This window comes from Polypterus senegalus, chromosome 1 (assembly GCF_016835505.1).
Source record: "Polypterus senegalus isolate Bchr_013 chromosome 1, ASM1683550v1, whole genome shotgun sequence".
Classification (NCBI taxonomy): domain Eukaryota; kingdom Metazoa; phylum Chordata; class Cladistia; order Polypteriformes; family Polypteridae; genus Polypterus; species Polypterus senegalus.
The window spans coordinates 231,647,726-231,673,559 of NC_053154.1; the positions used below are offsets into that span (position 1 = coordinate 231,647,726).

The 25,834-nt window shown below is 40.2% G+C and overlaps 1 protein-coding gene across 1 annotated transcript in view; it reads left to right on the top strand.

The window, feature by feature from the left end:
* Positions 1-25,834, top strand: part of ptprea (protein tyrosine phosphatase receptor type Ea) — a 51,149-nt gene that overhangs the window by 19,734 nt on the left and 5,581 nt on the right. Inside the window, exons 11-13 of the mRNA XM_039770140.1 lie at positions 8,040-8,174; positions 15,320-15,445; positions 17,362-17,513. Coding sequence (XP_039626074.1) covers positions 8,040-8,174; positions 15,320-15,445; positions 17,362-17,513 — 413 coding nt within the window. The remainder of the gene's footprint in view (positions 1-8,039; positions 8,175-15,319; positions 15,446-17,361; positions 17,514-25,834) is intronic.

Below are 25,834 nucleotides of genomic sequence, written 5' to 3' on the forward strand. Positions count from 1 at the left end.
ATTTCACCAATAGATGGTGCTAGTAACTGACAGAAATATTGAAGGAAGTGTTAAAATATTGATTACAAAATTATACTAAAACAAACCCAAGACTAACAAGTTAAAAATAATATATATATATACTGTATATATAAATACTTTTTAAAAAACACGCATATATTAAGTTAAAAAGTGCACTAAAAAGTAAAAAATTAAGTCTCTCATACATCACTCGTGAAATAAAAGTGTGGGCACTTTTAATCAGTCAATAAAATCTAAGTTTGAGTGATGTATGAGACACTTATTTTTTACTTTTTAGTACACTTTTTAACGTAATATAAGCACGGTTTTTAAAACGTATTTTTTATATATATACTTTTGATAGAAATGAATTAAATATGGATGTTTGTACCCTTTATCTCCTTCTTTCAGTAACAACTACATGACCATAGCTGAGAAGGAACTGATCAGTAAACTAAGAGCTTTGACTTAGTGCCCTCTTTACCACCACTAAGCAGTACAAACTATCAAAATTTCTTGTACAACTCTCACTAAATAGTCCATTCTAATGTAAAGTTATTAAAATATAATTTCCTAAACTTTATCTGTCAATCTTTAGAGTTATAGAGAATGTAGGTTTATCTGAGCATAATTCAGAAACTAAATTTGGACAGAAGGACACAATCAAACACACATACTCTCTCATATAGGGGAACTTTAGTGCTACAAATCAAACTCTTAGACACAAACTTTTGACATGGAGGAGGGAAGCTGAAACAACTGGAGAAGAACCTTGAGTAAACTCCAAACAAAGAGGAACTGAACCAACTTATGTGTTAGGGAACCTAGCACATGTAATGTTTGTTTCCAGTCTTCGGGCTCACTAAGTAGATGTTTGTTGCATGGGATAATTTAAATGCAACATTAACTCCAACTTGGGTCAACAGTTATTTTGATTCCGTCTGCCCCTTAGTCCTTGCAGTCTGATTCCTGGATATGGTATACCAGAGATCACATCAGTTTTCTTAGATTACGTCAGATTTCTCATTCAGTTCAAAGATATTTGGGTGACAACTCTAAATTGACCTGTTTTGAGCAAGTGCAGGGTAATGTACTGCATATATTAATCCCACTCTGTCAAACCATTTGGCAGCATAGGTATGGACAGACTAGGTATACAATAATCAACTTTGACATGTTCCCGTAGGATATTTACCTTATTTCCAAGTGGGAAAACTGGAAATATGTAAGACAAATTTGAAACTTTGGAACAAAATTTATGAATTGGTGAAGGTTCACACAAACACTATCACTTGTCCTGTTCTATCATTTGAATGATAACTAATTCTCAAAAAATAACAAACATGCTAACTGTAATTAATAGATTATACAGTTTATACATTGCAAAAGGATAATCAAAGATGGATAATTGCAGAAATATACAGATGTAGAACCATAAAACAGTACTTAACATAAATCTAAGAGATCTTAGTTTTCTTTCTCCTCTTACAAATTATATTTCCACTTTTTATCAAGGAAAGATTATTGGTTTGGGACTGGCTTTTGTAAGATTTAAGTTCATGTACAGGATTAAATGGATACATAGTTCTGTAGTCATATATTTTTTTCAGTTCCTGGATGCTTTGATAAAGCATTGTTGATTGTCTCCAATACTTGCCTGTACTTGCTTACCCTCCCTGGGGTGTGACAAACTGTGTGACAAGCTGCCCCATGGCTGGGCACCAGCAGCTGCAAGTTCTAATAGAAGAAGCTTACACTTTCATGAATTTAGCTTTACAAGTACATTTAGAAGAAGAAAGTTATAAAACCAAAAGATGTATCATTCACACAGCTTATTACTTACAGCTACAGTAATTTCAATAACCAGGAATACAGGCTGTCTTCTACTTTTAAGATCTGGCACTAAATTCCCCTTTGGACTACAAGGGCTCTGTTGAATTGATGCTGAGAGAGCAGGTAATTAGTTTGGTCACTGGGTTATAAAAGTAAGATTAGACATTTTAATATTGGTTTTATGAATACATACCATATAGGCTCAAACATTTAGTTCATAATTGGTGCATAGGAATATCTGGCAAGGCTGAGTTATAGTTATTTTAATTACTGACTAATGTATCTTAATGTCTTTTATAAGCTTTGTACGCTTGTCATTCAACTGTGATTAATACTGCCTTATCAGATAGAGAGAATCATTCTCCTAGTTACACAGAAAAACTTGTGCTTTGATTTGCCAAAAAGAATTTCTTAGTTGATGGGGGGGCTGAAGTTAAGTTTCAGTCAAAGGTTGCAGCTCAGATCTGCAAGTGCTCCTTTATTCTCATGTGCCATGTCAAAGAAAGAGTACAATAGTATTTTGTTCAGCTCCATTATTACTGAAGCACTGGTATGAAGGAAAGGAAATGCAAGACTGGGTAAGAATACACATGTTTTTATTTTAGATGAATATCTATATACCCTAGTCTAAGAAAACTCAACAGCTGATATCTTATTGTTCTATTACGATCCAAATACACCTATGAATCTCAACACTGCCTGAAGATATAACCATCAACGTCACATTTGTTTAAAAATGAACCACATAATCTAATATCATTACCACAGTCTTGCCAATAGTTACAATACAATACAATACAGTTTATTTTTGTATAGCCCAAAATCACACAGGAAGTGCCGCAATGGGCTTTAACAGGCCCTGTCTTTTGACAGCCCCCCAGCCTTGACTCTCCGAGAAGACAAGGAAAAACTCCCAATAAAAACCTTGTAGGGAAAAATGGAAGAAACCTCGGGAAAGGCAGTTCAAAGAGAGACCCCTTTTCAGGTAGGTTGGGCGTGCAGTGGGTGTCAAAAGTAGGGGGTCAATACAATACAATACACAGAACAGAACAATTCCTTAATACAGCATAATAATAAAAATTTTAGAAGTACGGTTTAACAGTAGATGATATGGTTTGGATATTTTTAGAGTCCTGGAGACCTCATCAATCTAGCTGCCTCCCCATTTGGCCATGCCACGGCTGAAACATTGCTCCGATGAAAGGACCCCTCTTTCCCATGATTCCTGTGATCCTCCATCAGGGATGACTTTACCATAGGCAGGCAAACAACTTGGCAGGTGGGCTGTGGCACCAATTGCCACATTTGGGTACCGAGAAAAGAAACAGAATAGGTGAGGGTTAGTATTCAAATATAATTATCATGTTACTTATGTTATAGTGCTAATGACTAACAACAGAGATGCAGTATGTACAGTTAATCAGCAGCTGTAGTCAGGATATGCTAAACTGAAGTAGTGAGTCTTCAGCCGGGATTAAAAAGCTGAGACTGAAGGGGCATCTCTTATAGAAGCAGGAAGACCATTCCACAGTTTAGGGGCCCTGTAACTAAAAGCTCGACCTCCCACTGTTATTTTATTAATCCTTGGAATCCTAAGCAGACCGCATCTTGAGATCTTAATGTGCTCAGGTTTGTAAGTCATGATAAGATCAGACAAGTAAGCGGACCTTGGCCATTTAATGCTTTATATGTTAAAAGGAGGATTTTGAAATCTGCCCTAAACTTAACTGGGAGCCAGTGTAAAGATTTAAGAACTGGGGTTATGTGTTCATATTTTCTTGTTCTTGTAATAATTCTTGCAGCGGCATTTTGGATTAACTGGAGGCTGTATAAAGAACAGTTTGAACAGCCAGTGAACACCGCATTGCAGTAGTCAATCCTACTAGAGATAAATGCATGAATTAATTTCTCACAATCCTGTTTATTTAGAAAGCACCTTAATTTCCTAACATTTTTAAGATGGAAAAAGCATGTTTTGGACGACTTTGTAATATGTGCTTTAAATGACATGCTAGAATCAAAGATAACTCCTAGATTGTGGGCTGATTCAGTAAAATTAATTGGGATTCCAACTGAGTTAAATGACGACAAAATATTGCTGTGATCAGCGTCATTCCCTCCAACAATTAACATCTCTGTTTTATCTGTATTTAAAGACAAGTAGTTCTCATTCATCCATTCCTTTAATTCACTAACACAACTAATTAAAGACAACATCGGAGAAACTTCATTTGATTTAAATGAAAGGTATAGTCATCTGCATACGAAAGTGAAAATTAACATTATGTTTCCTAATGAGAGATCCCAGTATGAATGATTCTTCTGCCTTTAAAGTCACAGCAACACCTTTGTAATGCCCCTTCAACTTCTCATTTCTTCCTTAACTCATTTCTTTGTCCTTTGATACACTTAATAAGGATTTTGCCTATTGATGACATCCTCTTAGGCCAAAACATTTACTGAGTACAACTAAAAGCGTGGTATATGCACAGATATTTTAAATTGCATGTCTGACCAATGTCGCCACTTTCTAGCACCATGATAAACAAGAAAGTATTTAAATGCATAACCTAATTTAAAATGGAATATAATTAAAACTACATTTAATCATAGAGGTATGGCTTTCTCATTTACAGATTTCTCAGAGCTTTAAAAACATTTTTATTTTTACTTTAAAAATACTTACATTTTTTACAAATTAAAAAATTATAGATTTAATTTTTATTATTTTTTTAAATTTAAATCTACTGTACTACTTACTATTTTTTAAAATGGTTATCAGCATTATGTTTTGATGTTTGCCAGTAACTTCCAAATAGGCTTTGTGTGACTTCACACACACCGGTAAAATTGAATTTGAATGGGTCCTGACTGTTACTTTAAACAGGCATTCAGAAATATGTCAATTATAACTTTATGGCTTACAATATATGTCTGTTATTTTAGAAAGAAGTCAACATGAGTGCTGAAAATTTCAAAATTAAGTTTTGTGCTATAACATACAGGGAGATTCACTCAAAAAAGGCCCCAAATATTCTGTTGTAAGTTCAGGTAGGATGAAAAAATCTGAACCCTAAAAATACACTATATGCCTTGACGTATTTGTAATCAATTGCATTACATGCGATGCTGGAAGTGATTTCCGTTTTCTTCCAGACTCATTTCAACGCAGCACTCCATGCTCCTGAACGTATTCGGGGGGAATAGCAGCAATTTCATGTTGGATGTTTTCCCTCAAATCTTCCACAGTGTGAGGCTTGTTACGATAGACTTTTCCTTTAAGCATTCCCCAAAGGAAGAAATCTGGTGATGTCAGATTCAGTGACCATGGTGGCCAATGCCCCTTTGAAATTACCCTGATGCCGAAGAAGGACTCAATTTCTGCCATGCTTCTTACTGATGTGTGACACATTGCTTCATCTTGCTGGAAGTAACCTTCTGTTAACTCACAATCATTCAGTTGATTCTGACATCACTTAAATGAATTGGTGACCCAATAGGTTCACACAATGAAGACATGCTGCTCAGTACAGTACACCACCACCCTGATGAGAAGTCGAGTGACCGAGTGAAGGGGTACGGGCAATATGCACCCAAAAGTTGCAAACTGAGATTAAATGTCGAGACAGCTGTCCGGCACCTACCTTATCACTCTGATATAGAGGCATCCTAGCTTGTTCGAAGCTCCATAAACTGAGAAGCACATTGCACGTTGTTTCATTCAGATTGCTTTGTCTGAACGAGAGATATTACAGAGTGTGATATAATGGGGCCAGGTGCAGGAATAGAATCTACACTACTCAGGAAAATTTGGGGCATCAGCCGGATTGTCCTGTTTATTGTCTGCAGACTGATTAAAGCCAACACAAAAGAAAACATTCTTCGGTGTACTTCCTGTTATGAGGGTTATTCAAGGCAACGGAAGAAAAGTTGTTGAGCTGGATAGCCAGGTATCGCTAGCAGAGCTATGTCTGGAGAGTCACTGGAGCCTGTAATGACACCTCTTTCTGGGATGCCCAGGTTTTTATAGCTGCTGAACCACAAGGGGTGGGGTCAGTTGCCTTCACTGGACAGCTTCTCAGCAGTGTGGAGAAATAAGATGACAGTGTTAGCGATACTGCCCCATCTCGTCCCAGCAGGTTATTGCATACCTTGACTGAGCCTGTAAGGAAGTCCTCTGACACATATGCATGACTATCTCTCTCTCTCTCTCTCTGTCTCTCTCTCTCTCTCTCTCTCTCTGTGTATATATATATGGTTTACAATATATATATGGTTTACTATATATATATATATATTCTGATGGACGACATGCACAAGTTCTTTAAGTGGATGGAGCGCCATCCCTATGCCACAACAAGAAATAGGGCAAAGATGCAAGTGCCAGAATGGGTATACTGGTATCCTAGCTGGGTTGGCCTCTTAAGATAATACTCAGCCGGGAGGACAACATAATGGAAAGATGGGGGTAGGCAACCCGGCAGGATTATGGGCTCCCTGGACACAATGGGAAACAACTTTCTTGGGTGATGTTATCTCTAAGGACACCTGCAAGGCACTCTGAATATTGTAGTTCCCTAGATCAGCCTTGTTGGGTTTTGTGAGGGCCGCCAGGGGGTGCTACAGGGATTCTTCATCCCTGCTTCATGGGACTTCTATGTGACTCAGAAGTATTTCCATTGGGCTATGCCCTAGCACCAGAAGTACTCCCGGGTCCTAGATAAAAGAAGCCACTCAACCTTAACCAGGTCAGTCATAGTCTGGTGGAAGACAAAGCTTGCCAGGACTAGTGGAGACAAGAGAGAGGAAGAGCAAAACAATAGAAAGAAGGAGAAGAAAAAGTGCTCTGTGTATTGCTGTGCTCTAGTATTGCACATTGCTGAGAAGGTGGGAAACAAGGGAAGTGTTTCCCACAGCCAAATAAAAGCCATGTGTGTTACTGGACTTGTGTCTGGTGTTTGTGTCGGGTTCGTTGGAGCTGGTGCACTCCTTGCAGGCCACTATATATATATATATATATATATATATATATATATATAGTACAGGCCAAAAGTTTGGACACACCTCCTCATTCAATGTGTTTTCTTTATTTTCATGACCATTTACATTGGTAGATTCTCACTGAAGGCATCAAAACTATGAATGAACACATGTGGAGTTATGTACTTAACAAAAAAAGGTGAAATAACTGAAAACATGTGTTATATCATAGTTTCTTCAAAATGGCCACCCTTTGCTCTGATTACTGCTTTGCACACTCTTGGTATTCTCTCGATGAGCTTCAACAGGTAGTCACCTGAAATGGTTTTCACTTCACAGGTGTGCCTTATCAGGGTTATTTAGTGGAATTTCTTGCTTTATCAGTGGGGTTGGGACCAGCAGTTGTGTTGTGCAGAAGTCAGGTTAGTTGGACGATCATTTATTTTTCAACAGGACAATGACCCCAAAAACACCTCCAGTCTGGGTAAGGGCTATTTGACCAAGAAGGAGAGTGATGGAGTGCAGTAAATGGTCATGAAAATAAAGAAAACACATTGAATGAGGAGGAACTTTTGGCCTGTATTGTATATATATATATACGTACATACATATATATATAGTGGAACCTCGGTTCACGAAGGTCTCGGTACACGTACAACTCGGTTTACGACCAAAACGTTTGCCAAACTTTTGCCTCGGTCCACGACCACACACTCGGTATATGAACAAGCCAGTTTCCATTTCGGTTTGTACATGTTCAGTCTCTCCCTGTGCATTTCTTGTGCAGTGAGCAAGAGAGAGAGAGCGAGAGAGTGTGACACACACAGAGTCAGCGCAAGAGAGATAGCTGGACCATTAAGGTAGGAAGGCAGTTAAAGAATGCACTGGGCTTGATTTTGTTTTCACTTTTGTTTCCAGCAATCTGTTCGTAGCGTGCATTGTTGCAATGTTATTTTTCTTGGTGGTTTATTAAATTATGGATTTTTTCAAATGTTCATTTTTTTCCCTGTGCTTAAAACTCATTAAAAAAAGCGCTTTTAGCCAGCGGTTCTTAGCGCTATAGCGCAAACTATTGCAGTGTTAGTTTTCTCTGTTGTTCAAGGTTTTCTCAGTGTTATTCAATGTTATTACATTTATGTATATATATATATTGTTTGTACTAGCACAATTACTATTGTAATGTATGTTTATTGGCTTATGTATTTTTTACACTTTACTTTGTACAGGGCTACCGGCAGAAAGACTATTTTATTGCAACACAAGGTCCCTTAGCACATACGGTGGATGACTTCTGGAGGATGGTTTGGGAATGGAAGTCTCATTCAATTGTAATGCTTACAGAACTCCAGGAGAGAGAACAGGTACTCTATATGGTTATTGTCATACTGTTCACAAACACTGCTTTCTTCAATGAAAAAGAAAATGTCATTTTACAGTACTGACTGTATGAGACTATGAAAAAGCTTTTTTATAAGTTATATTTAAAAAAATGATGAAAAGGCAAACAAAGAACATTTAAAAATAAAAGATGTATTGCAGAGAAAGGAATAAAACCTTAAAAGAGCCAAACAATGCAAAAAAGGGTTTGCCTAAAAAAGCAATCCACAGAAACCAAGTTTCAAAACACAAAAGAGAAATCAACATTTTAAGAGCAAAATTGTCAGAAACCACATAAAATCCAAATAATAAGGATAAGTAATAAGCGGAGAACTCACCAACGACAGCACATACAAATGTACCGCAGAAGGGCTGTAATTTCCATAAGATTTATAGGGCTGAGAGCAGTTCCTCAGAGCAGATCGACAGGTGGCCCCACCTCTTCAGGATGCACACACAAAGCACAAAGGACATAGCAGAACATTGTATCCACATATAGAAATTAAACAATTACATAAAGTGTAAAAGAAAAGAAAAAATAAAATAGAATGAAAAAAATATAAAAAAAGAAATTTAAAGTTAAGTCAGTGGGGCAATCCAGGCTTACACGTAACACCCTCACTGTGTGACTAAGAAAAAGCCTCATAACCTGCCTGTGTTCTGTACTTGTAAAGGGCCTTAACTTATTGCTTGATATTGAGCTGATACTGGACAGACATCCTATGTCTTGATATTTGCGCTACTAGGATATACTGTAGCCATGAATAATTCTGTATTGGACTAAAAAGAATTAATGTACTCTTTGATAAGTGTTTTGGAAATGAAAGAATTATCAAAAATAATCAAATTAACAAATTATGAAAATTAAAACAGTAATTACTAAACTGCACCCCAAGAATATTAAAATTTCAGTAAACCTGCTAATTTGATACACACTGAAATTGTAGTAGTAGCACCATTACTGCTATTTTATTATTCTCAATCATGCATATTTACGTTGTTATTATTGGTTGACTCCCTGTCCATTATTTTGTGCAGGGCCATCATCAAAATGAAGACTTTGCCACAATGCAGGTTCCTTTAGTGTATGTGGTTCAGGCTGTTTCAATGTTATGTGGCTGTATTACAAGGCTCTAAATTACATAATGTTATTTGTTTAAAGTTACTCATACACTGAACAACAAAGTGTGACTAAAAATGAAAAATAAGTTAATTTACAGCATGCCCAGATTATTTTACACACGGGACACCTTTTCATTTGTATCAACAAAAATGTGTGTTAGCCACCAGTAACTAGACAGCAGACACTTGAGTTGGATGCCAGATGACATTTAATAACTTGTTAATGACACAGTAGTGAAATAATGAGGTCAGCTGCAATAGTGCAACTATGCCACTTGAGAGAATAACAATGAAGTCTGCATTTATTTTGGTTCATTGTGAGTTTTCATCATTTTAGCGTTTTGCTTGAAAGGAATTTGAAATCCTCTGGAGAAATAAAGTGTGAATCAATGAGAATTATTCTGCAATACCATGTAAGCAATGTGTATGGTGTGTGAACACTGATAAGCTTGGGAACAGCTCTTATCTCAGCTACATTGTTATGTACTAGTGTGTGTCATTTATTATCTTTCTCAGAAATGTCCTTTATTGTTTTTATCTCTAGTAGTCTGCTTTTCTCTGACACTGTGGATTTTTGAATAGGAATACATGTGGCTTAAGTGAATGTGAACTATTGCTTCACATGACATGGTGTATGAGAGCTTGTCACAGTCCCTTCCTGTAACCATGAGGGAGGATTTCATTTTTTTAAATTATTCATTTTCTAAGAAATGCTTATTTCTCTTATTTGCTCATGAAAGTTGAGTAAGTTCCTTTAAGTTCTTTTATAGCCTATAACCTTTCTCTACACCCTAGACATGCAAAGTGTGGTTGAGCAAGTCTTTTAAAGTCAAAATATAATTTTATTTACAATAAGGTGTAAAAATTAAAATGTCAAATTTTCATTTTGTAAAAACATATTGAGTATATACACTACCATTCAATAGTTTGGGGTAACCAGAAAGTTTAAGGGTTTTGATACCATTAAATTCATTTAGAAATACAGCCAAGACATTACTAATGTTTATAATGCCTATTACTGCTTGAAATGGCTAATTTTTATTTGTTATTCATATATGGCTGCCGATTTTAAGCAACAATTCCTTCAGTGTCCTTATCCTTAATTAGTCATTTTGATATGATAATTGGTTATTAGAGAAATCTTTGTAATTGCATTAACACCTCTGAAAACAGTCATCCTGTTCATTTGGGTTACAAGGTACAAGCATTCCTAAAGTTCAGTTCTGGGTTCAAAAATGGTCAAAATGAAATAGCGTTGTCAAGAAACATGTCTTTTTTTGCAGAATGAAGGCAAATGAAGGTGTTTGTTTTTCAAACTACGGATTCTGATGTTCGTATCTTCTTATGTAGTTGTCCATCTTGATCTTCTCCCTCTTTTTCTGTCCTGGTTAGATCCAGTTAGTCCTCTTTTCTCAAGGCAATAAACAGACACCATTGTATGAGATCTTCAGTTTCTTGGCAATCTGTCACATGGAATCGTCTTCATTCTACAAAAAGAAAACTATACAGACATGCATGTTGATAAAGCTGTTTCATTTTGTTCATTTGGAGCTCGGAATTAAACTTTAGGAGCGCCAGTACCTTGAAACACAAGTTATTAGAATAACAGCTTTCAACGGTGCTAATGCAGTTAGAGTGGTTTCTCTAAACACCAATTAGCATTAACACATTACTAATTAAGGATAAACGAAGGAAGTTTACTATTGGAAAACTGAAGGAATCGCTGCTGAAAATGGGGCTTTGTGGTCATATGTGAATAATAAATTAAAAATCAGTAACTGTAAGCAGTAATAGCCATAATACAAGCAAGTAATGACTGAGCTATATTTTTAAATTAATTTAATGTTATCTTGATAATAAAAGGTATCAATTTCAATCAAAAACATGAAAGTTTCTGGGTTACACCGAACATTTGAATGGTAGTGTATATCTATGTATTCACCAATTTTTTTTTTTTGTACCTCGTGTTTTCTAGAGTAGAGGTTCAGGTAGTCAAAGTATTGTACGTTATTACAAGGCAAAAGCCTGGGACAGAAATCCATAGCGTGACACTCTACTGCATGTAAAATGACACAGGGAAGCCTGCAGGAGGCCTTCTATGAAATACTTCAACTCAGAATTCAAAAATTGAAGAGGATTTGGATATCTCAGAAAGACTTATTACAAATACAAATAGAAAATAAACTGTCCTATTCTGTCTTACTGAAGAGTGAGATTTGTCCTTCAGAAGATTTCCATTTTTCCAGTTTAGGCCTTGTTCACACGGGCGTTAAGTTTTTGGATTAAGAACTTGCTCTGAACGTCCTAGAAGTTTATGTTGCATTTTGTGGTGGCGATCGATTGACTTCTACACTGGCGTTCGTTTGTCTCTGTCTAACGCCAGCCTGCAGCCCAAATTGTAGTTTGTGTGTTAACCTGTGGAGGCAGTGTCGGGAACTGGATATGAAAGCCCTTGTCGTTTTATTTGACGTGCCTCCTTTCAATATGGACCATTTTGCTATGTTAGATATTAATCTTCTTGTTTTAAAAATACTGTAATACGGCGCGTAGGAGAGAAAAAATCGCCGCTACTGGGTTCATCCTCTGACTGCACAACGTCGGGTTAAAGGAAGTTTTTTTGTGCTTTATGAAGAAATGTGAAAATTTCCGCGCAAGTTTTTTAATTAATGTCGGATGTCGGTTTCCACTTTTGATTGTCTGCTGCAGCTGGTGCAATGCCACATTGCACGCCGATCAACCAATATGCGACTTGGTGTTAGCCCCTAAGAGAGACTACTTGTCACTTTGAGGTAAGGAAACAGTAGTCGAGTGTGCGCTTACACCGGTGTTATGCACTGAAATGCCCCCTCCCCCCTCCTCCGAAGCGTAAAATAAACGCACAGAAAACGAACTAGAAGCGGTTTCCTTGCGTTCGTTGGGTTTTGAACGCCAAGAAAAAGCTGCATGCAACGTTTTTTTGATGCCGTATAAACACGCAGCCGGACAAAAGCACGTCACCAAAGCCCGTGTGAACACTCTCATTGACTCCTACGTAGAAAACACTCGGCGCTTGATCCACGCTCACCGGACGCTACGAACGCAAAAAAAAACGCTCGATTTTAACGCCCGTGTGAACAAGGCCTTAAAGCACCCACAGCTTAAATTCTTTATAACAGCATTCTGGTGCTGCTAGCATCCTAACAGTAAGCAGTAAGCATCTCTAGCATCTACCAGCACAGGAAACATCAAGCTATAAGGCTGCATCCAAGGTCACTGAGGAATCTCTTCTACATTTAGGTGATACTCTGCCAAGTGTTTCATTTAATGCCGATGTGCTCACTTCCTGGCCTTGAGGGTCGTAGTGGCTGCAGGTTGTCATTGTAACAAATCTCTTAATGAGAAGCTGGTTTATGTGGTTACTGAATGCAAATCTTAGTGAATTCTCATCTACTAGTTTCTGCTCTTCCATGTTGGATTAAAAAAACCCTCAAAAGTGTGGATAAAATTAGATATAGTCAGTGTAAAAGTATTTATTGACGAAATTTTAAAGGTGAAGGTGCAGATTTAAAACCCCTCTTGCTGGCCTTCCTTTTCTTTCAAAAATATTTTGTTGATACATTCCTTAATGGTTTTTAATTCATGCGTGAAGTTTTGACTTTGATTTTCACTCTTGTTTGGCTTTGGTATTTAGAGCAGTTATTCTCCCATTGTTCACCTTTATTTTGTGTTCATCTACGCCTTTTCTCTCGGTGTTAACTTAACCTCTTTCTTGCCGTTTTGCCAAAATAACAGTCCCCTTTACACTTCCTAAATTATTACAGTACAGGCAGTGGCGGGTTATTAAAATTCTAAAAATAACTTGCCTAATTCTTATGTGTAAATTGTCTTATGTTGTCTTCTAGCCCATTTAGAAATCAGTATGTGTTTTCAGCGAGCTGTGTCTGCAGGGAAAGGAAGCCATTCAAATATTTTGCAAAGGATAAATGTGAGGATACAGGCGCGCATACTGTTTGTGAAAGATAATTTCTTTGTAATGAGCATGGATGTGTCAGTGACAGTTATGAAGCACAAGCTATAAACTACATTGCCTTACTGATGCAACATACAACAGGAAGGTGTCTTACCCAAACTGTTCCTGTGCTATGTTTGCAGAGCAGATTTCCACCCACTTGCGCTGCACACTGTTCCTTAAAAAGAATACTCTTTGTTTTTTGAAGAAGTTGACTTAACATAATCAGAAGCTATTTTTCAAATCCAAGATCTCATCATCCTCAGTCAACTTGCAAATCCTACATATTACAGTGAATCAGATTAATTTAAACTACTATTCACAAGGAAATGCTCTTAACTGAGGCAGCTTTACTATCAACACTTTGGGGAATAATAAAGATGGCTTGTACAATAAAACATTTTTTTATACTTAAAGAAAGATTAAAGTGGATAGCATGGTGGACTAATCTTTAGCTTTGCTGCTTCGGAGCTCTTAGAAACTAGATTCAAATCCTGGCTTAATGACCATCTGTTTAGAGTTTACGTGTTTCCCTCATGTCTGACTAGGTTCTTCCTCAGGCACTCCTGTTTTACTCCCATAAGGGTAATGTTAAGTTAGCTGGCAACTAAATATAACCCGAGTGGAAGTGAGTGTGCTTTTATCTGCCCTGTCCAGGGTTGGTTCCTGCTTTGCACATCACCTTCAATTGCATTTTTTGCATTCTGAAAAGTGGGTGAATAGATTATGTAAGAATTAAATTTGTCTAACAGGCAATATTGATATTACTTGTTTGTAGTTAGTATAGTTATGCAAGCCTGGATATCTACTGTGCATGGTTGTGTGAAATCGGTATATTTCAAAGTACTAAAATATTAAACAGCATAGTATTTTAAGTTAGTAAATAGGAAGGTCAAGATACAAAATACTGAAGTTACTAAGAATTCTAGAAGGAAGTGCAATCTTGCAATGCAAGCACATTTTTTATTGCATATTTTTTAGCAAAAGCAATCTCTTCTTTTACATCTTGTCCATTATTATACTAGTAGTACTAAAATTATTGTATATTTGTATACAATAATTGTGGCCCTGAGGCTAGGGATCTGCACTGGCAATCAGAAGGTTGCCGGTTCGAATCCCATAAACGCCAAAAGGGACTCTGCTCTGTTGGGCCCTTGAGCAAGGCCCTCAACCTGCAATTGCTCCGTCCTGGGTATGATGCTAATCTGCATCCGCCCCTGCATGTAGGCCCTCCAACCTGCAGGGAAAAACCTGGGGGTTGGTGGCAGTATTGGCACTCCAGCCACCATAATAAACCTCGCACTGTTCCATTCTGTCTGAACTAGTGTGGTGCTGAGGTGTCACCCATTGAATGGCTGCACTGGGGTCCTAATCTGGGATCCTGAGTTGGTTTGTCTTGTGGTGGGTGCGGCAATGTGCTGTCTGTATCAAGGCGTGCACCTAACCTCCTCCTCTGTATAATATCTATGTGTTGTTCTAACAAATCTTCAACAAAAATAAAAAAAACTTTTAAGGTGTTAGCCATAGACTTTAAGGCCCATAGCCATTAAGCAGCAGCCTGCTGGATTGCTGAGAATCGTGTTTTCCATTATTGTAGTGTTTAGGCTCTAATTAGCTGATGTGTGTTAAGGCCACAGCTCAAAAATCAAAGGCTGAAAAAAAACCAAGTACAGAAATAATAGTAATTCAGTGCTTACAGTACATGTCTCTCTAGCTTGACCAGTTTTAAGTTAAAACTATTATCTTTCAATACAATTTGGTTTTTTTCTTTGCTTTGTTTTCATTTAAAATGTATTTTTTTAAACAGTAGTGTTTTCCAGTGTGCTGTACATATCAATATCGTTTTGATTTAATGAGATAGCATGGGCACCTTAGCATAGCTGTTATCTTGTAGCTACATAAGGAGTAAATAAATATGCTTAAATATGTCATACATGGCAAAAAAGTATTGTTAAATGGTGGATTAGCCTTTGCCAATTGGAATTAATATAACTTTGTTGTAATATTTTTGCTCTCCAGGACAAATGCTTCAAGTACTGGCCAAGTGAAGGTTCTGTAACTTATGGAGAATATAGTGTAGAATTCAAGGGTGATATCCTGTGTGAAACGTACAGTGTCAGAGACTTTATTCTCACCTTCATTCCAGTAAGTTTGTTTTCTTTTTAACTATACTTTAAAATTTACAATAGCAGTTCTAATGCAATTCTCAGAATTTTTTAGGTGAAGAGTGTGGGAGAGACAAAAAAAGCATTTTGTTTCTTGTTTTTCTTTAAGGGAGATCAAAAAGAGATTTCAGACAGGCAGGGCCTTTTCACTAGAGAACAAAAAACAAAACCAAAGAGCAATTCAGGACATAAAACCTTAACCAAGTAAGGAGTCAAACAACAGTAAGCCTGAGCAGAATTTGGAACTGAAAAACTGGAAAAGGCAAAATAAGTCATAAACAGAAATGCTACATTCATTTTTAAACAAATCTTACATAATATGGCGCCACTCTACACCAGTGATGTCAACAATAAGTTTTGTTTACTTTAAGTGTTATATGTTAAGATTCTGTAAGTAAAACAAAATAAATGAAATTAACTGTCACAACTGTATGTTGGTTGCATATGCAAATAAGAATTTCCCTCTGCTCCGTCCACATGACAGCACTACTGCGCCTTACTGTTACTGCAGTGGCTGCATTAAAGGAATGGATGACTGATTGTAGATGCACTCATGCATAATTCTTAAATTAAAACTGCCATTTCTTACACATACATTATTGGTCATTACTTGCTTCAGTTTACAATGTTATTTTTTAAATACTCCTTTTTCTTAATTAAGTTGGCTAACTCACTTTCAAGTGGAGGCTCCTTCTCATTTTTGTTTTATTTAATATTTCCTTCAGAATTACAGTACATGCCAAAAGGGCACTTCCATCTAAGAAAAAAGCAAGTATGTTTAAAAACACAGAGCCCCAAAAGAATGGTGGGGACTTCACTAACTGTCAGATTACTACTAGAGGCAGCGTAGATTTGTGCAACACTTAAAACTTTTAAACTAACCACTGATGGTTGGTTAAAACTTTACCATATGTCCTCTTCACATTCTTTGAAACAGACAAGAATTATTTTCTGTGCCTTTTAACAACTATAATCTCTTGTACAATAAGAACAATGATAATTGCAAAACATTTATGTTCAACATCTTTAACTGTACTGCGGTGGGCTGGTGCCCTGCCCAGGGTTTATTTCCTGCCTTGCACCCTGTGTTGGCTGGGATTGGCTCCAGCAGACCCTCATGACCCTGTAGTTAGGATATAGTGGGTTGGATAATGGATGGATGGATGGATCTTTAACTGTTACTCCTAAAACATAGGTAAGACTAAAAACAATATTTTCATTGAGTATATTGAGGACTAAGAAAGTTTTTCATATTTTCAGGTCTATTACATAGCTACACCAAACAGACACTCTCAGTAATCGTATAAACCTGTGCTGTTTGGAAACATGCAAGAAATACCAGAGTAGTTCAGTTACAAAAGTGAAAGAGAAAGGAATACCTTTGAAGTTATGGATGAAGCTGCTAGTTGCTCATGAAGACATACAGTATGCCTGGATAAACTGTAAACAGAAACATAGCACAACCAGGGATCCAAGTGTTGATGGCAACTGTGCAAGTGATTGTGATGTTATATTAATCCATATACTTTAATGTTAACTTTAATGTAATGAAAGTTCAAGTTCAATAAAAAGAGAATATAAAATATGTATGATAAGACTTTTACCTTTCCTTCTAAGTGAAGCACATCATTTGCAGTACAGTATATCCTTTATTTGAAGTCACTCTCCATTAATCAAAGCACGTAATCATAATCAGACTACTTGTACTGTACAGAGTATTCCATAATGCCATTTACTTGAATTTGACATAACTGCTTTTACAAAACAAGTATTTGGCCTTTACTTTGGGCCTGTAATGATTCAGCACATGCTAAACCAGGAAATAAAAATGTTATAGACTTTAGAACTTCATAAATAAAATCTGCATTTTCCAATAACACTTACTATTTTTTTTAGGAAAAACAAACTAGACTTGTCCGACAGTTCCATTTTCATGGTTGGCCTGAAATTGGAATTCCCACTGAAGGCAAAGGGATGATAGACATCATAGCAGCTGTACAGAAACAGCAGCAACAATCAGGAAATCATCCAATTATTGTGCACTGCAGGTAAGTTAATATTGTATTCTACCCAACCACAAAATTACGTATCAAACAAAATTTCTGATGTTCATTCAAATCAATTAAGCATTCTTCTCTTAAGCTGACTTCACAATAGCAACCTTTTTCTTTTCTGTTTTTTATTTTCAAGTCTACAAAATCAAACATATCAGAGAACTTCACCATACCAGCATGCCTGTTATTTCTACTATAGTAACAACTTAAAAGCCTTCATACACAGTCAGTGTACATCTCTACTCCTTGTCTTCTGCAGAGACACTGTTGCGACAGACACTGAAATTGAATTAAGGATGTTGTTTCATAGTTACATCTGATCCACACCAACACTTGAAGCATGATCTCATAAACATTTAGCAGATTTATGGTATGTTTGTAGTTTCTTAGCTTTCCAAACCTAGCACTTTTTTTGCAGAATTAAACAGATGTATGGTGGCACAATGGTAGCGCTGCTGCCTCGCAGTTAGGAGACCCAGGTTCGCTTCTCTGCATGGAGTTTGCATGTTCTCCCCATGTCTGCGTGGGTTTCCTCTGGGTGCTCTGTATTCCTCTCATAGTCCAAAGACATGCAGGTTAGGTGCATTGGTGATCCTAAATTGTCCCTAGTGTGTGCGTGTGTGCCCTGTGGTGCGCTGGCGCCCTGTCCGGCATTTATTCCTTCCTTATGCACTGTGCTGGCTGGGATTGGCTCCAGTGGACCCCCATGACCCGGTGTTGGGATATAGCGGGTTGGACAATGACTGATTGACTAAATAGATGTATTTAAAGTATAGTCACAATAGAAGTATATTTAATGGTGACTGCACGACAAATATTCACATTCAGCTGATGCAAAATCAATTAACATTAAAGAGAAATAAAATTTCTTTAGTTTAGAATCTATTAATCTGAGAAATGTGGTTAAATGTAGTTAACAGCAAAAATTAACACCTTTATATTTTCATAAGTAGTAATCTGGTAAGCCAAATTAACATTTAGAGATATTTGAAAATTAATTTTAGTTATGCTTAATTGCACTTCAGATTTTAGATGCCTCAAATTAATCTTTAAGCCATCTTGAAATTACTTCACGTCATTTTTCAATCAATCTGCAATTGATTTTAAGATGTAATATACCAAAAAGTTTTAAAGATTTCTTAAAATCACATTATGTAAAGTTTTATATAATCTAAATAGATATTTCTATCTATCTGTCTATAAAAATTCCTGTCTATCTTTATAAACTGCTCAAAAAATTAAAGGAACACTTTAAAAACACATCAGATCTCAATGGGAAAAGAAATCATGCTGGGTATCTATACTGATTTGGACAAGATAATGTGTTAGGAATGAAAGGATGCCACATTGTTTGATGGAAATGAAAACAACCAACCTACAGGGGGCTGAATTCAAACACACCCTGAAAATCAAAGTGAAAAAATTGCGTCAGGCTTGTCCAATTTGCTGAAATTTCATTGCAACAACTCAAAATTGAACTCAGTAGTTTGTATGGCCCCCATGTGCTTGTATGCATGCTGGACAACGTCAGGGCATGCTCCTAATAAGACAATGGATGGTGTCCTGGGGGATCTCCTCCCAGATCTGGACCAGGGCATCACTGAGCTCCTGGACAGTCTGAGGTGCAACCTGGCACTGTTGGATGGACCAAAACATAATGTCCCAGAGGTGTTCTATTGAATTTAGGTCAGGTGATTGTGGGGGCCAGTCAATGAAATCAATTCCTTCATCCTCCAGGAACTGCCTGCATACTCTTGTCACATGAGGCCGGCCATTGTAGTGTATCAGGAGGATCTAGGACCCACTGCACCAGTACAGGTTCTGACAATGGGTTCAAGGATTTCATTGTGATACCTAATTGCAGTCAAGGTGCCATTGTCTAGCCTATAGAGGTCTATACCTCCCTTGACCATCACTGACCCACCACCAAACCGGTCATGCTGAACGATATTACAGGCAGCATAACAGCTTTTCCAGACAGCTGCACCAGGGCGTGATTGTTGTTTTTCACGGTATTACTTATTATTAACTTGCCTTCCTACTTGTGAAGGCAGAGGTACTGTGCAGTAAGGTGGTTGGTGCTGTGCAGTAAGGGAGAGTGCACAACAGACATCATCAGGGAGCGCTCCACTTGCAATGTCCAGAAACACTATCAGCTCAGAGAAACTCGAGGAGCATCCTTTAGCTCACAATGAAAAGAAATGAAAAGAAGATGTTGTGAGTTCGCAGCTGGCCACCTGCCGGCACAATAGAGCAAATATGCAAACTGAAATGGATTGTGGCGTTTGCGAGTCCACGACAAAACATTGCTTTACATTAGAATGAAAAGGTTAATGGTTTTATTTTTTCCACCTCACCATAAATCCTAATTGTAACTATTGTAACAAATTCAATAGGAGACAACAAAAAGGTTTGGGGTTTTCCGGCCCCTTATATTGTCGACACTCCAGAATTTTCAAAATTAAACAGTCGGTCATACATAAACAATTCATGCGCGACGCCATCTTAGGCGTCGCGGCCATTTTTATATGGGAGGAGCCGGAAGTGCGGGAATGCTGGGAAGAAGTGATGGATGATGGGAGACAATGACGTCATCAAAGATGGCGGAGGGAGGGCGGAAGTAGACGTACTGCGGGCAGGTCTTATGGCGGAGTGTCTTTGGGTCTGAAAAACAAAGAAACAAGGTTAGTACCCGCCATTCCCCGCCGGCGAACATCCTTCGTTGTGTTTTAAGATCCGTCCGCGATCTCCTACTCGCGCATGCGTGACAAGACCCCCCCCTCAGCCCGAAACCGTCAGGACGGGCGGACCGAACCGAGAGGTCGTGGATACGGGAGAGAGCATCGGCGATAAGTGACCGTGAACTTATAAGGCTGCAAGTCCAGAAACCACCTGGTGACCCGCGGGACATCCACTGCAACGCGCCGTGGTCAGTCACCAGAGTGAACTCGCGACCCAACAGGTAGTACCTGAGATAAGTCACAGCCCACTTTATGGCCAGGGCTTCCCTCTCCACCGCCGCATACCGGGTCTCCCGGTCCAGCAGTTTCCGGCTCAGATACATTACGGGGTGTTCAACACCATCGATACTTTGGCTCAACACGGCACCCAAGCCTGTGTCCGAAGCATCGGTCTGGAGGATAAAAGGAGCTCCAAAATCCGGAGTCCGTAACACAGGTGCCGACGTTAGGGCCTTCTTTAAGTCACTGAATGCATGTTCTGCCACATCGGTCCATACCACGTGGAGGGGAGCACCTTTCTTTGTTAAATTAGTCAAGGGTGCTGCTCTTTCGGAGAAACGGGTACGAACCGCAGTAATACCAGCCAGCCCCAAGAAAGCCTGCACCTGTTTCTTGGTACTGGACGGGCCATTCCAGGATGTCTTTAACTTTGGAGCATTGTGGTCTCACCTGTCCTCACCCCACTAGGTAGCCTAAATACTTGGCCTCCTGTAAGCCAAAGAAACATTTGCGAGGATTAATACGGAGGCCGGCTTTAGCCAAGGTCGCGAGGACAGCTGAGAGCTGCAATAAATGTTCCTCCCAGGTGCCGGAATAGATGACTACGTCATCGAGGTAGGCGGCACTATAGAACTGGTGGGGCTTCAACACTCTATCCACCAGACGCTGAAAGGTAGCCGGTGCCCGTGCAGCCCAAATGGGAGGACCTTGTACTGCCAATGTCCGCTAGGGGTGCTAAAGGCTGTTTTTCTTTCGCGGATGCCGTTAAAGGAATCTGCCAATACCCTTTGTCATGTCAAGGGTAGTCAAGTATTGGGCGCACCTAGCCGCTCCAGAAGGTCATCAATGCGGGCATCGGGTAAGCATCGAATTTGGAGATCTGATTCAGACGCCTAAAGTCATTACAGAACCTCCATGAGCCGTCAGGCTTGGAAACAAGGACAATTGGACTAGACCAAGGGCTGTTACTTTCCTCGATTATGTCCATATCCAATCTCCGTTGCACCTCCAATTCCACTTCGGCGCGTTTTGCCTCGGGGAGTCGGTAGGGCCTCTCCCGAACGATCATCCCGGGTTCCGTGATTATGTCGCGCAATCAGTGTGGTTCGGCCCGGTGTCTCGCTCACCACTTCAGGGATGGCGTGGACAGTTTTAATAATCTCCTGCCGTTGTGAGGGGGTAAGCTCTTTACCGAGGTTAAGGCGTTCCGCCAGCTAATAAGGAGAGGGACCTACTAGCATTGGGAGACTCTTCCGGTCTTTCCAAGGCTTTAATAAATTAACATGGTAGATCCTCTCGGTCGGTCGACGATTAGGTTGGAGAACCAAATAGTCGACCAATCCTTTTCTCTCCTTAACCTTGTATGGGCCTTGCCAGTGAGCTAACAATTTAGAATGGGATGTGGGAACGAGTACCATCACTCGATCCCCCGGACGGAACTCTCGGAGGACCGAGTTACGGTTGTAACACCGACCTGAGCTGCCTGCGCACGAGTCACGTGGTCTTTTAGGATTGGTTTGATTTTTTCGAGTTTGTCACGCAGTTGCGCAACATACTCGAGCACATTTGAGGAGGGCAGAGGTTCGGCCTCCCAGCCCTCTTTAGAATATCCAAAAGTCCCCGGGTTGTCGCCATACAATAATTCAAAAGGGGAGAAACCCGTGGACGCTTGGGGTACCTCCCTGTAGGCAAAAAGGACGAGCGGTAGGAGCTGGTCCCAATTCCTGCCATCGGCGCTGACTACCTTACGGAGCATCTGTTTGAGCGCCTGGTTAAAGCGCTCAACCAACCCGCCTGTTTGGGGTGATAGACAGACGTCTTCAGGTGCTTTATCCTGAGTAATCTGGCAACTTCCTTGAACGTATCCGAAGTGAATGGGGTACCCTGGTCCGTGAGGACTTCTTTGGGAATACCCACTCTTGAAAATAAATTAACCAATTCCCGTGCGATATTTTTTGTAGTAGCGGAGCGCAGGGGAACCGCCTCTGGGTATCGGGTCGCATAATCAACCATGACTAATATATATTTATAGCCACGGTTTGAGGGTTCCAGGGGTCCCACTAAATCCACCCCTATTCTATCAAACGGGACGTCTATTAAAGGAATAGGGACGAGAGGAGCGCGGTCCCTCCTCGGAATCTGGCGAATCTGACATTCCGGACAGGACTGACAGAAACGTCGGACCTCCTCATTGATCCCAGGCCAATAAAAGCGGAGTTTAACTCTCTCTAATGTTTTTTCGGCCCCAAGATGGGCGCCTAAGAGGTGAGCGTGTGCTAGTTCACACACCTCCCGCCGGAAGGTACGTGGCACTAACAACAGTTTCCGCACCTCACCCTCGTGAGTTGCCACCCGATACAACAGATCATTTTCTAATACAAAGAAGGGCTCGCGTGGCATGGAACCATCGGCATTTGTGCTACCAGGAAGAACAACTGCATTCCGGGCAAACCGCAGGGAATCATCATTCCACTGTTCTCTTTTAAAGGACGCAGGCGTAGACCGAAATTGATGATCCAGGTTGCTTAACGGATCATGAGACGGGTCTGGCGGAAGTGTCCCCCGGCTTGTCCCTTCCCCGGCGGATACTTCCGGGTCAGAGGATGTCGCACGGGAATCCACTCCCGACACGCCTGCGCCATCTTGGCTGGCCCCTGTGCATGGCGTGGAGATCGCGGGAAGGGTACCTCGTCCCCTCATGGCTAGACCCAAGGAGGCTCTGGGAGCGGTGTTCATCCTACCGCTGCTAATTTTGGACCAGTCTTGCCCCAAGATTACCGGATAGGGGGGTTCAGGCAACACCGCAACCATCAAATTGGACACCTGCCCCTTCCAGGTAACGTAACACTGGGCGGATCGATATGATCTGGTCTCCCCGTGTACACAAGTGACTTGTAAATGTTTCGTGAGCCACTGTCGCGGTAAGACAAAACGGCGAGCAACAATGGTAATGTTACTGCCGGAGTCGAACAAAGCCACCACCGAGTGCCCATTTAACAACACCACTCCCGTATTCGGACTTGCCAGCGGGTGAGACGGAGTACAGTACCTCTCTTTAGTAGCCCAGGTGCAGTCCATCGGCTCCGAGGATGTGTTGAGGGGGCAGGTTGGCAGTAGATGACCGGTCTCTCCACACTTGTAACAGCGCGGGGAGGCCGGCTTTTCTTTGAACTTCTGCGGCGCTTCCTCAGCGCGTCGAGGGGGCTCGGGGTGGGCCACCCGTCCCTGTAGGTTCCCACGCGCTTGCCGTTCCGCTCCCCCGGATCGGTAGACCGCCAGTTGACGTTCCAGTACCTCCAAGAGACCTGACATTTCCTTATAAGGATGTGACCGGACCTGCTGGGCGAGAGAACTAGGTAGGGCGTTAACCAGGCCTTCACAGGCCACTTGTTCTACCACTTTTCTGGCTTGGGGGCCTTCTGGCCGTAGCCACCTCCCGATCTTACCCCAGAACTCGAATGCCTGCGCTCGGGCGGCTTCTCGGGTCAAACTGCCAGGTTCTCCATTCTGCCGCCTGCTGGCCCGGTGTTATGCCGTAGCGGGCCAGTATCTCCTTCTTAAGGACGTCGTATTTGGCGGCCTCCTCCTCGGGGAGGTCGTAATAAGCGCGCGCTGACCCTTCAGGTAGGCGCCAAGATGGACGCCCACTCGGACCGCTGCCACTCGTTCCGGGTGGCCGTCCTTTCAAAGATCCCTAGGTAGGACTCCACATCATCGGACTCCGTCATAGGTACCAGGAGTGGCGGTGCGTGGCGCGGACGTTCTGCTATCGCTCTCCGGGCTTCGGCCAGCTGGGCCCTTGTTAATTCCAACTCCCGGTTGGTCGCGGCCTGGGCTTGCTGCAGTGCTTTACATTAGAATGAAAAGGTTAATGGTTTTATTTTTTCCACCTCACCATAAATCCTAATTGTAACTATTGTAACAAATTCAATAGGAGACAACAAAAAGGTTTGGGGTTTTCCGGCCCCTTATATTGTCGACACTCCAGAATTTTCAAAATTAAACAGTCGGTCATACATAAACAATTCATGCGCATCTTAGGCGTCGCGGCCATTTTATATGGGAGGAGCCGGAAGTGCGGGAATGCTGGGAAGAAGTGATGGATGATGGGAGACAATGACGTCATCAAAGATGGCGGAGGGAGGGCGGAAGTAGACATACTGGGGCAGGTCTTATGGCGGAGTGTCTTTGGGTCTGAAAAACAAAGAAACAAGGTTAGTACCCCGCCATTCCCCGCCGGCGAACATCCTTCGTTGTGTTTTAAGATCCGTCCGCGATCTCCTACTCGCGCATGCGTGACACTATATACAGTTATATATATTATAATGTAATTATATTATTATATAATATTATATTATATATATTATATTATAATAATATTATATTATAATTATATACAGTAGCTTATATATGTGACATACCTCATTTGGTGGTAATTTTTAATGAGGTTTATTTTAATTTCACATGAAGGTGGCCAAATGAATTTTTGCTATGCTAGGGCTCATCAAGTTATATGCCACTGTTGGGGAAAATTTGTAAAACTGCTCGGCTAGCAGCTGATTAGGATTTGAAGCCAGGAATCTGGAGCTGTAAATGGTAAACAGCTGCACTAACCATTATTCTACCCAAATCAAATTAGAATATCTCTAATCAAATCTAAGATATCTCAAAATAACTGTGAAATATCTTAAAATAGACAGGATATTTCATTGAAAAGGTGGGAAGTTCCTTTGAGGTATTTCAGAATAAACAGGAAATTATTTCAAAATACTTCAAAAACCATTTCAGATATTTTGAAATAGGCATGGATTCTGTTTTCTGATTATCTGGAATGTATAAGGAAGATGGGACTTGGGTCCCATCTTCTCAAAGGCACCATCTCTTTGTAGTTTTCACATTTTCCTCATGTCTGCCTGGATTTTTCCTTTGGGTCAAGCCTAGATTAAGATCTCCACAGGCCCCTGGGTGGCTGAGTTCCTGAACAGAGAGTTAATCATACTTTTAACAATATGGCATGCAGACCACAGGTCCTTTAATTCAGCATGGTTATTTTCCACCCTTGCTTTTGGCACACAAAGACTCAAATTGTTTCATCAAGCAGGGGTTGGATGGACCACTTTGGTAATTTTAGGACACAGGGAAGTGATTGTTTCATCAAGCAGGTGGGGATGTTTGGTGAAAAGCCTCCTTGTCATCGAGGACCACTGGGCACGCATCCAGAATGCTCTGATGGTAGATCTGCCCCTGCCTTGGCTACTCTGTTATTTCACTCATATTCCAATGACATACTTCTGAGATTAACTGGTGACACTAGAGTGATCCAGTGTAATTGAGTATGGATAAAATATATGCATA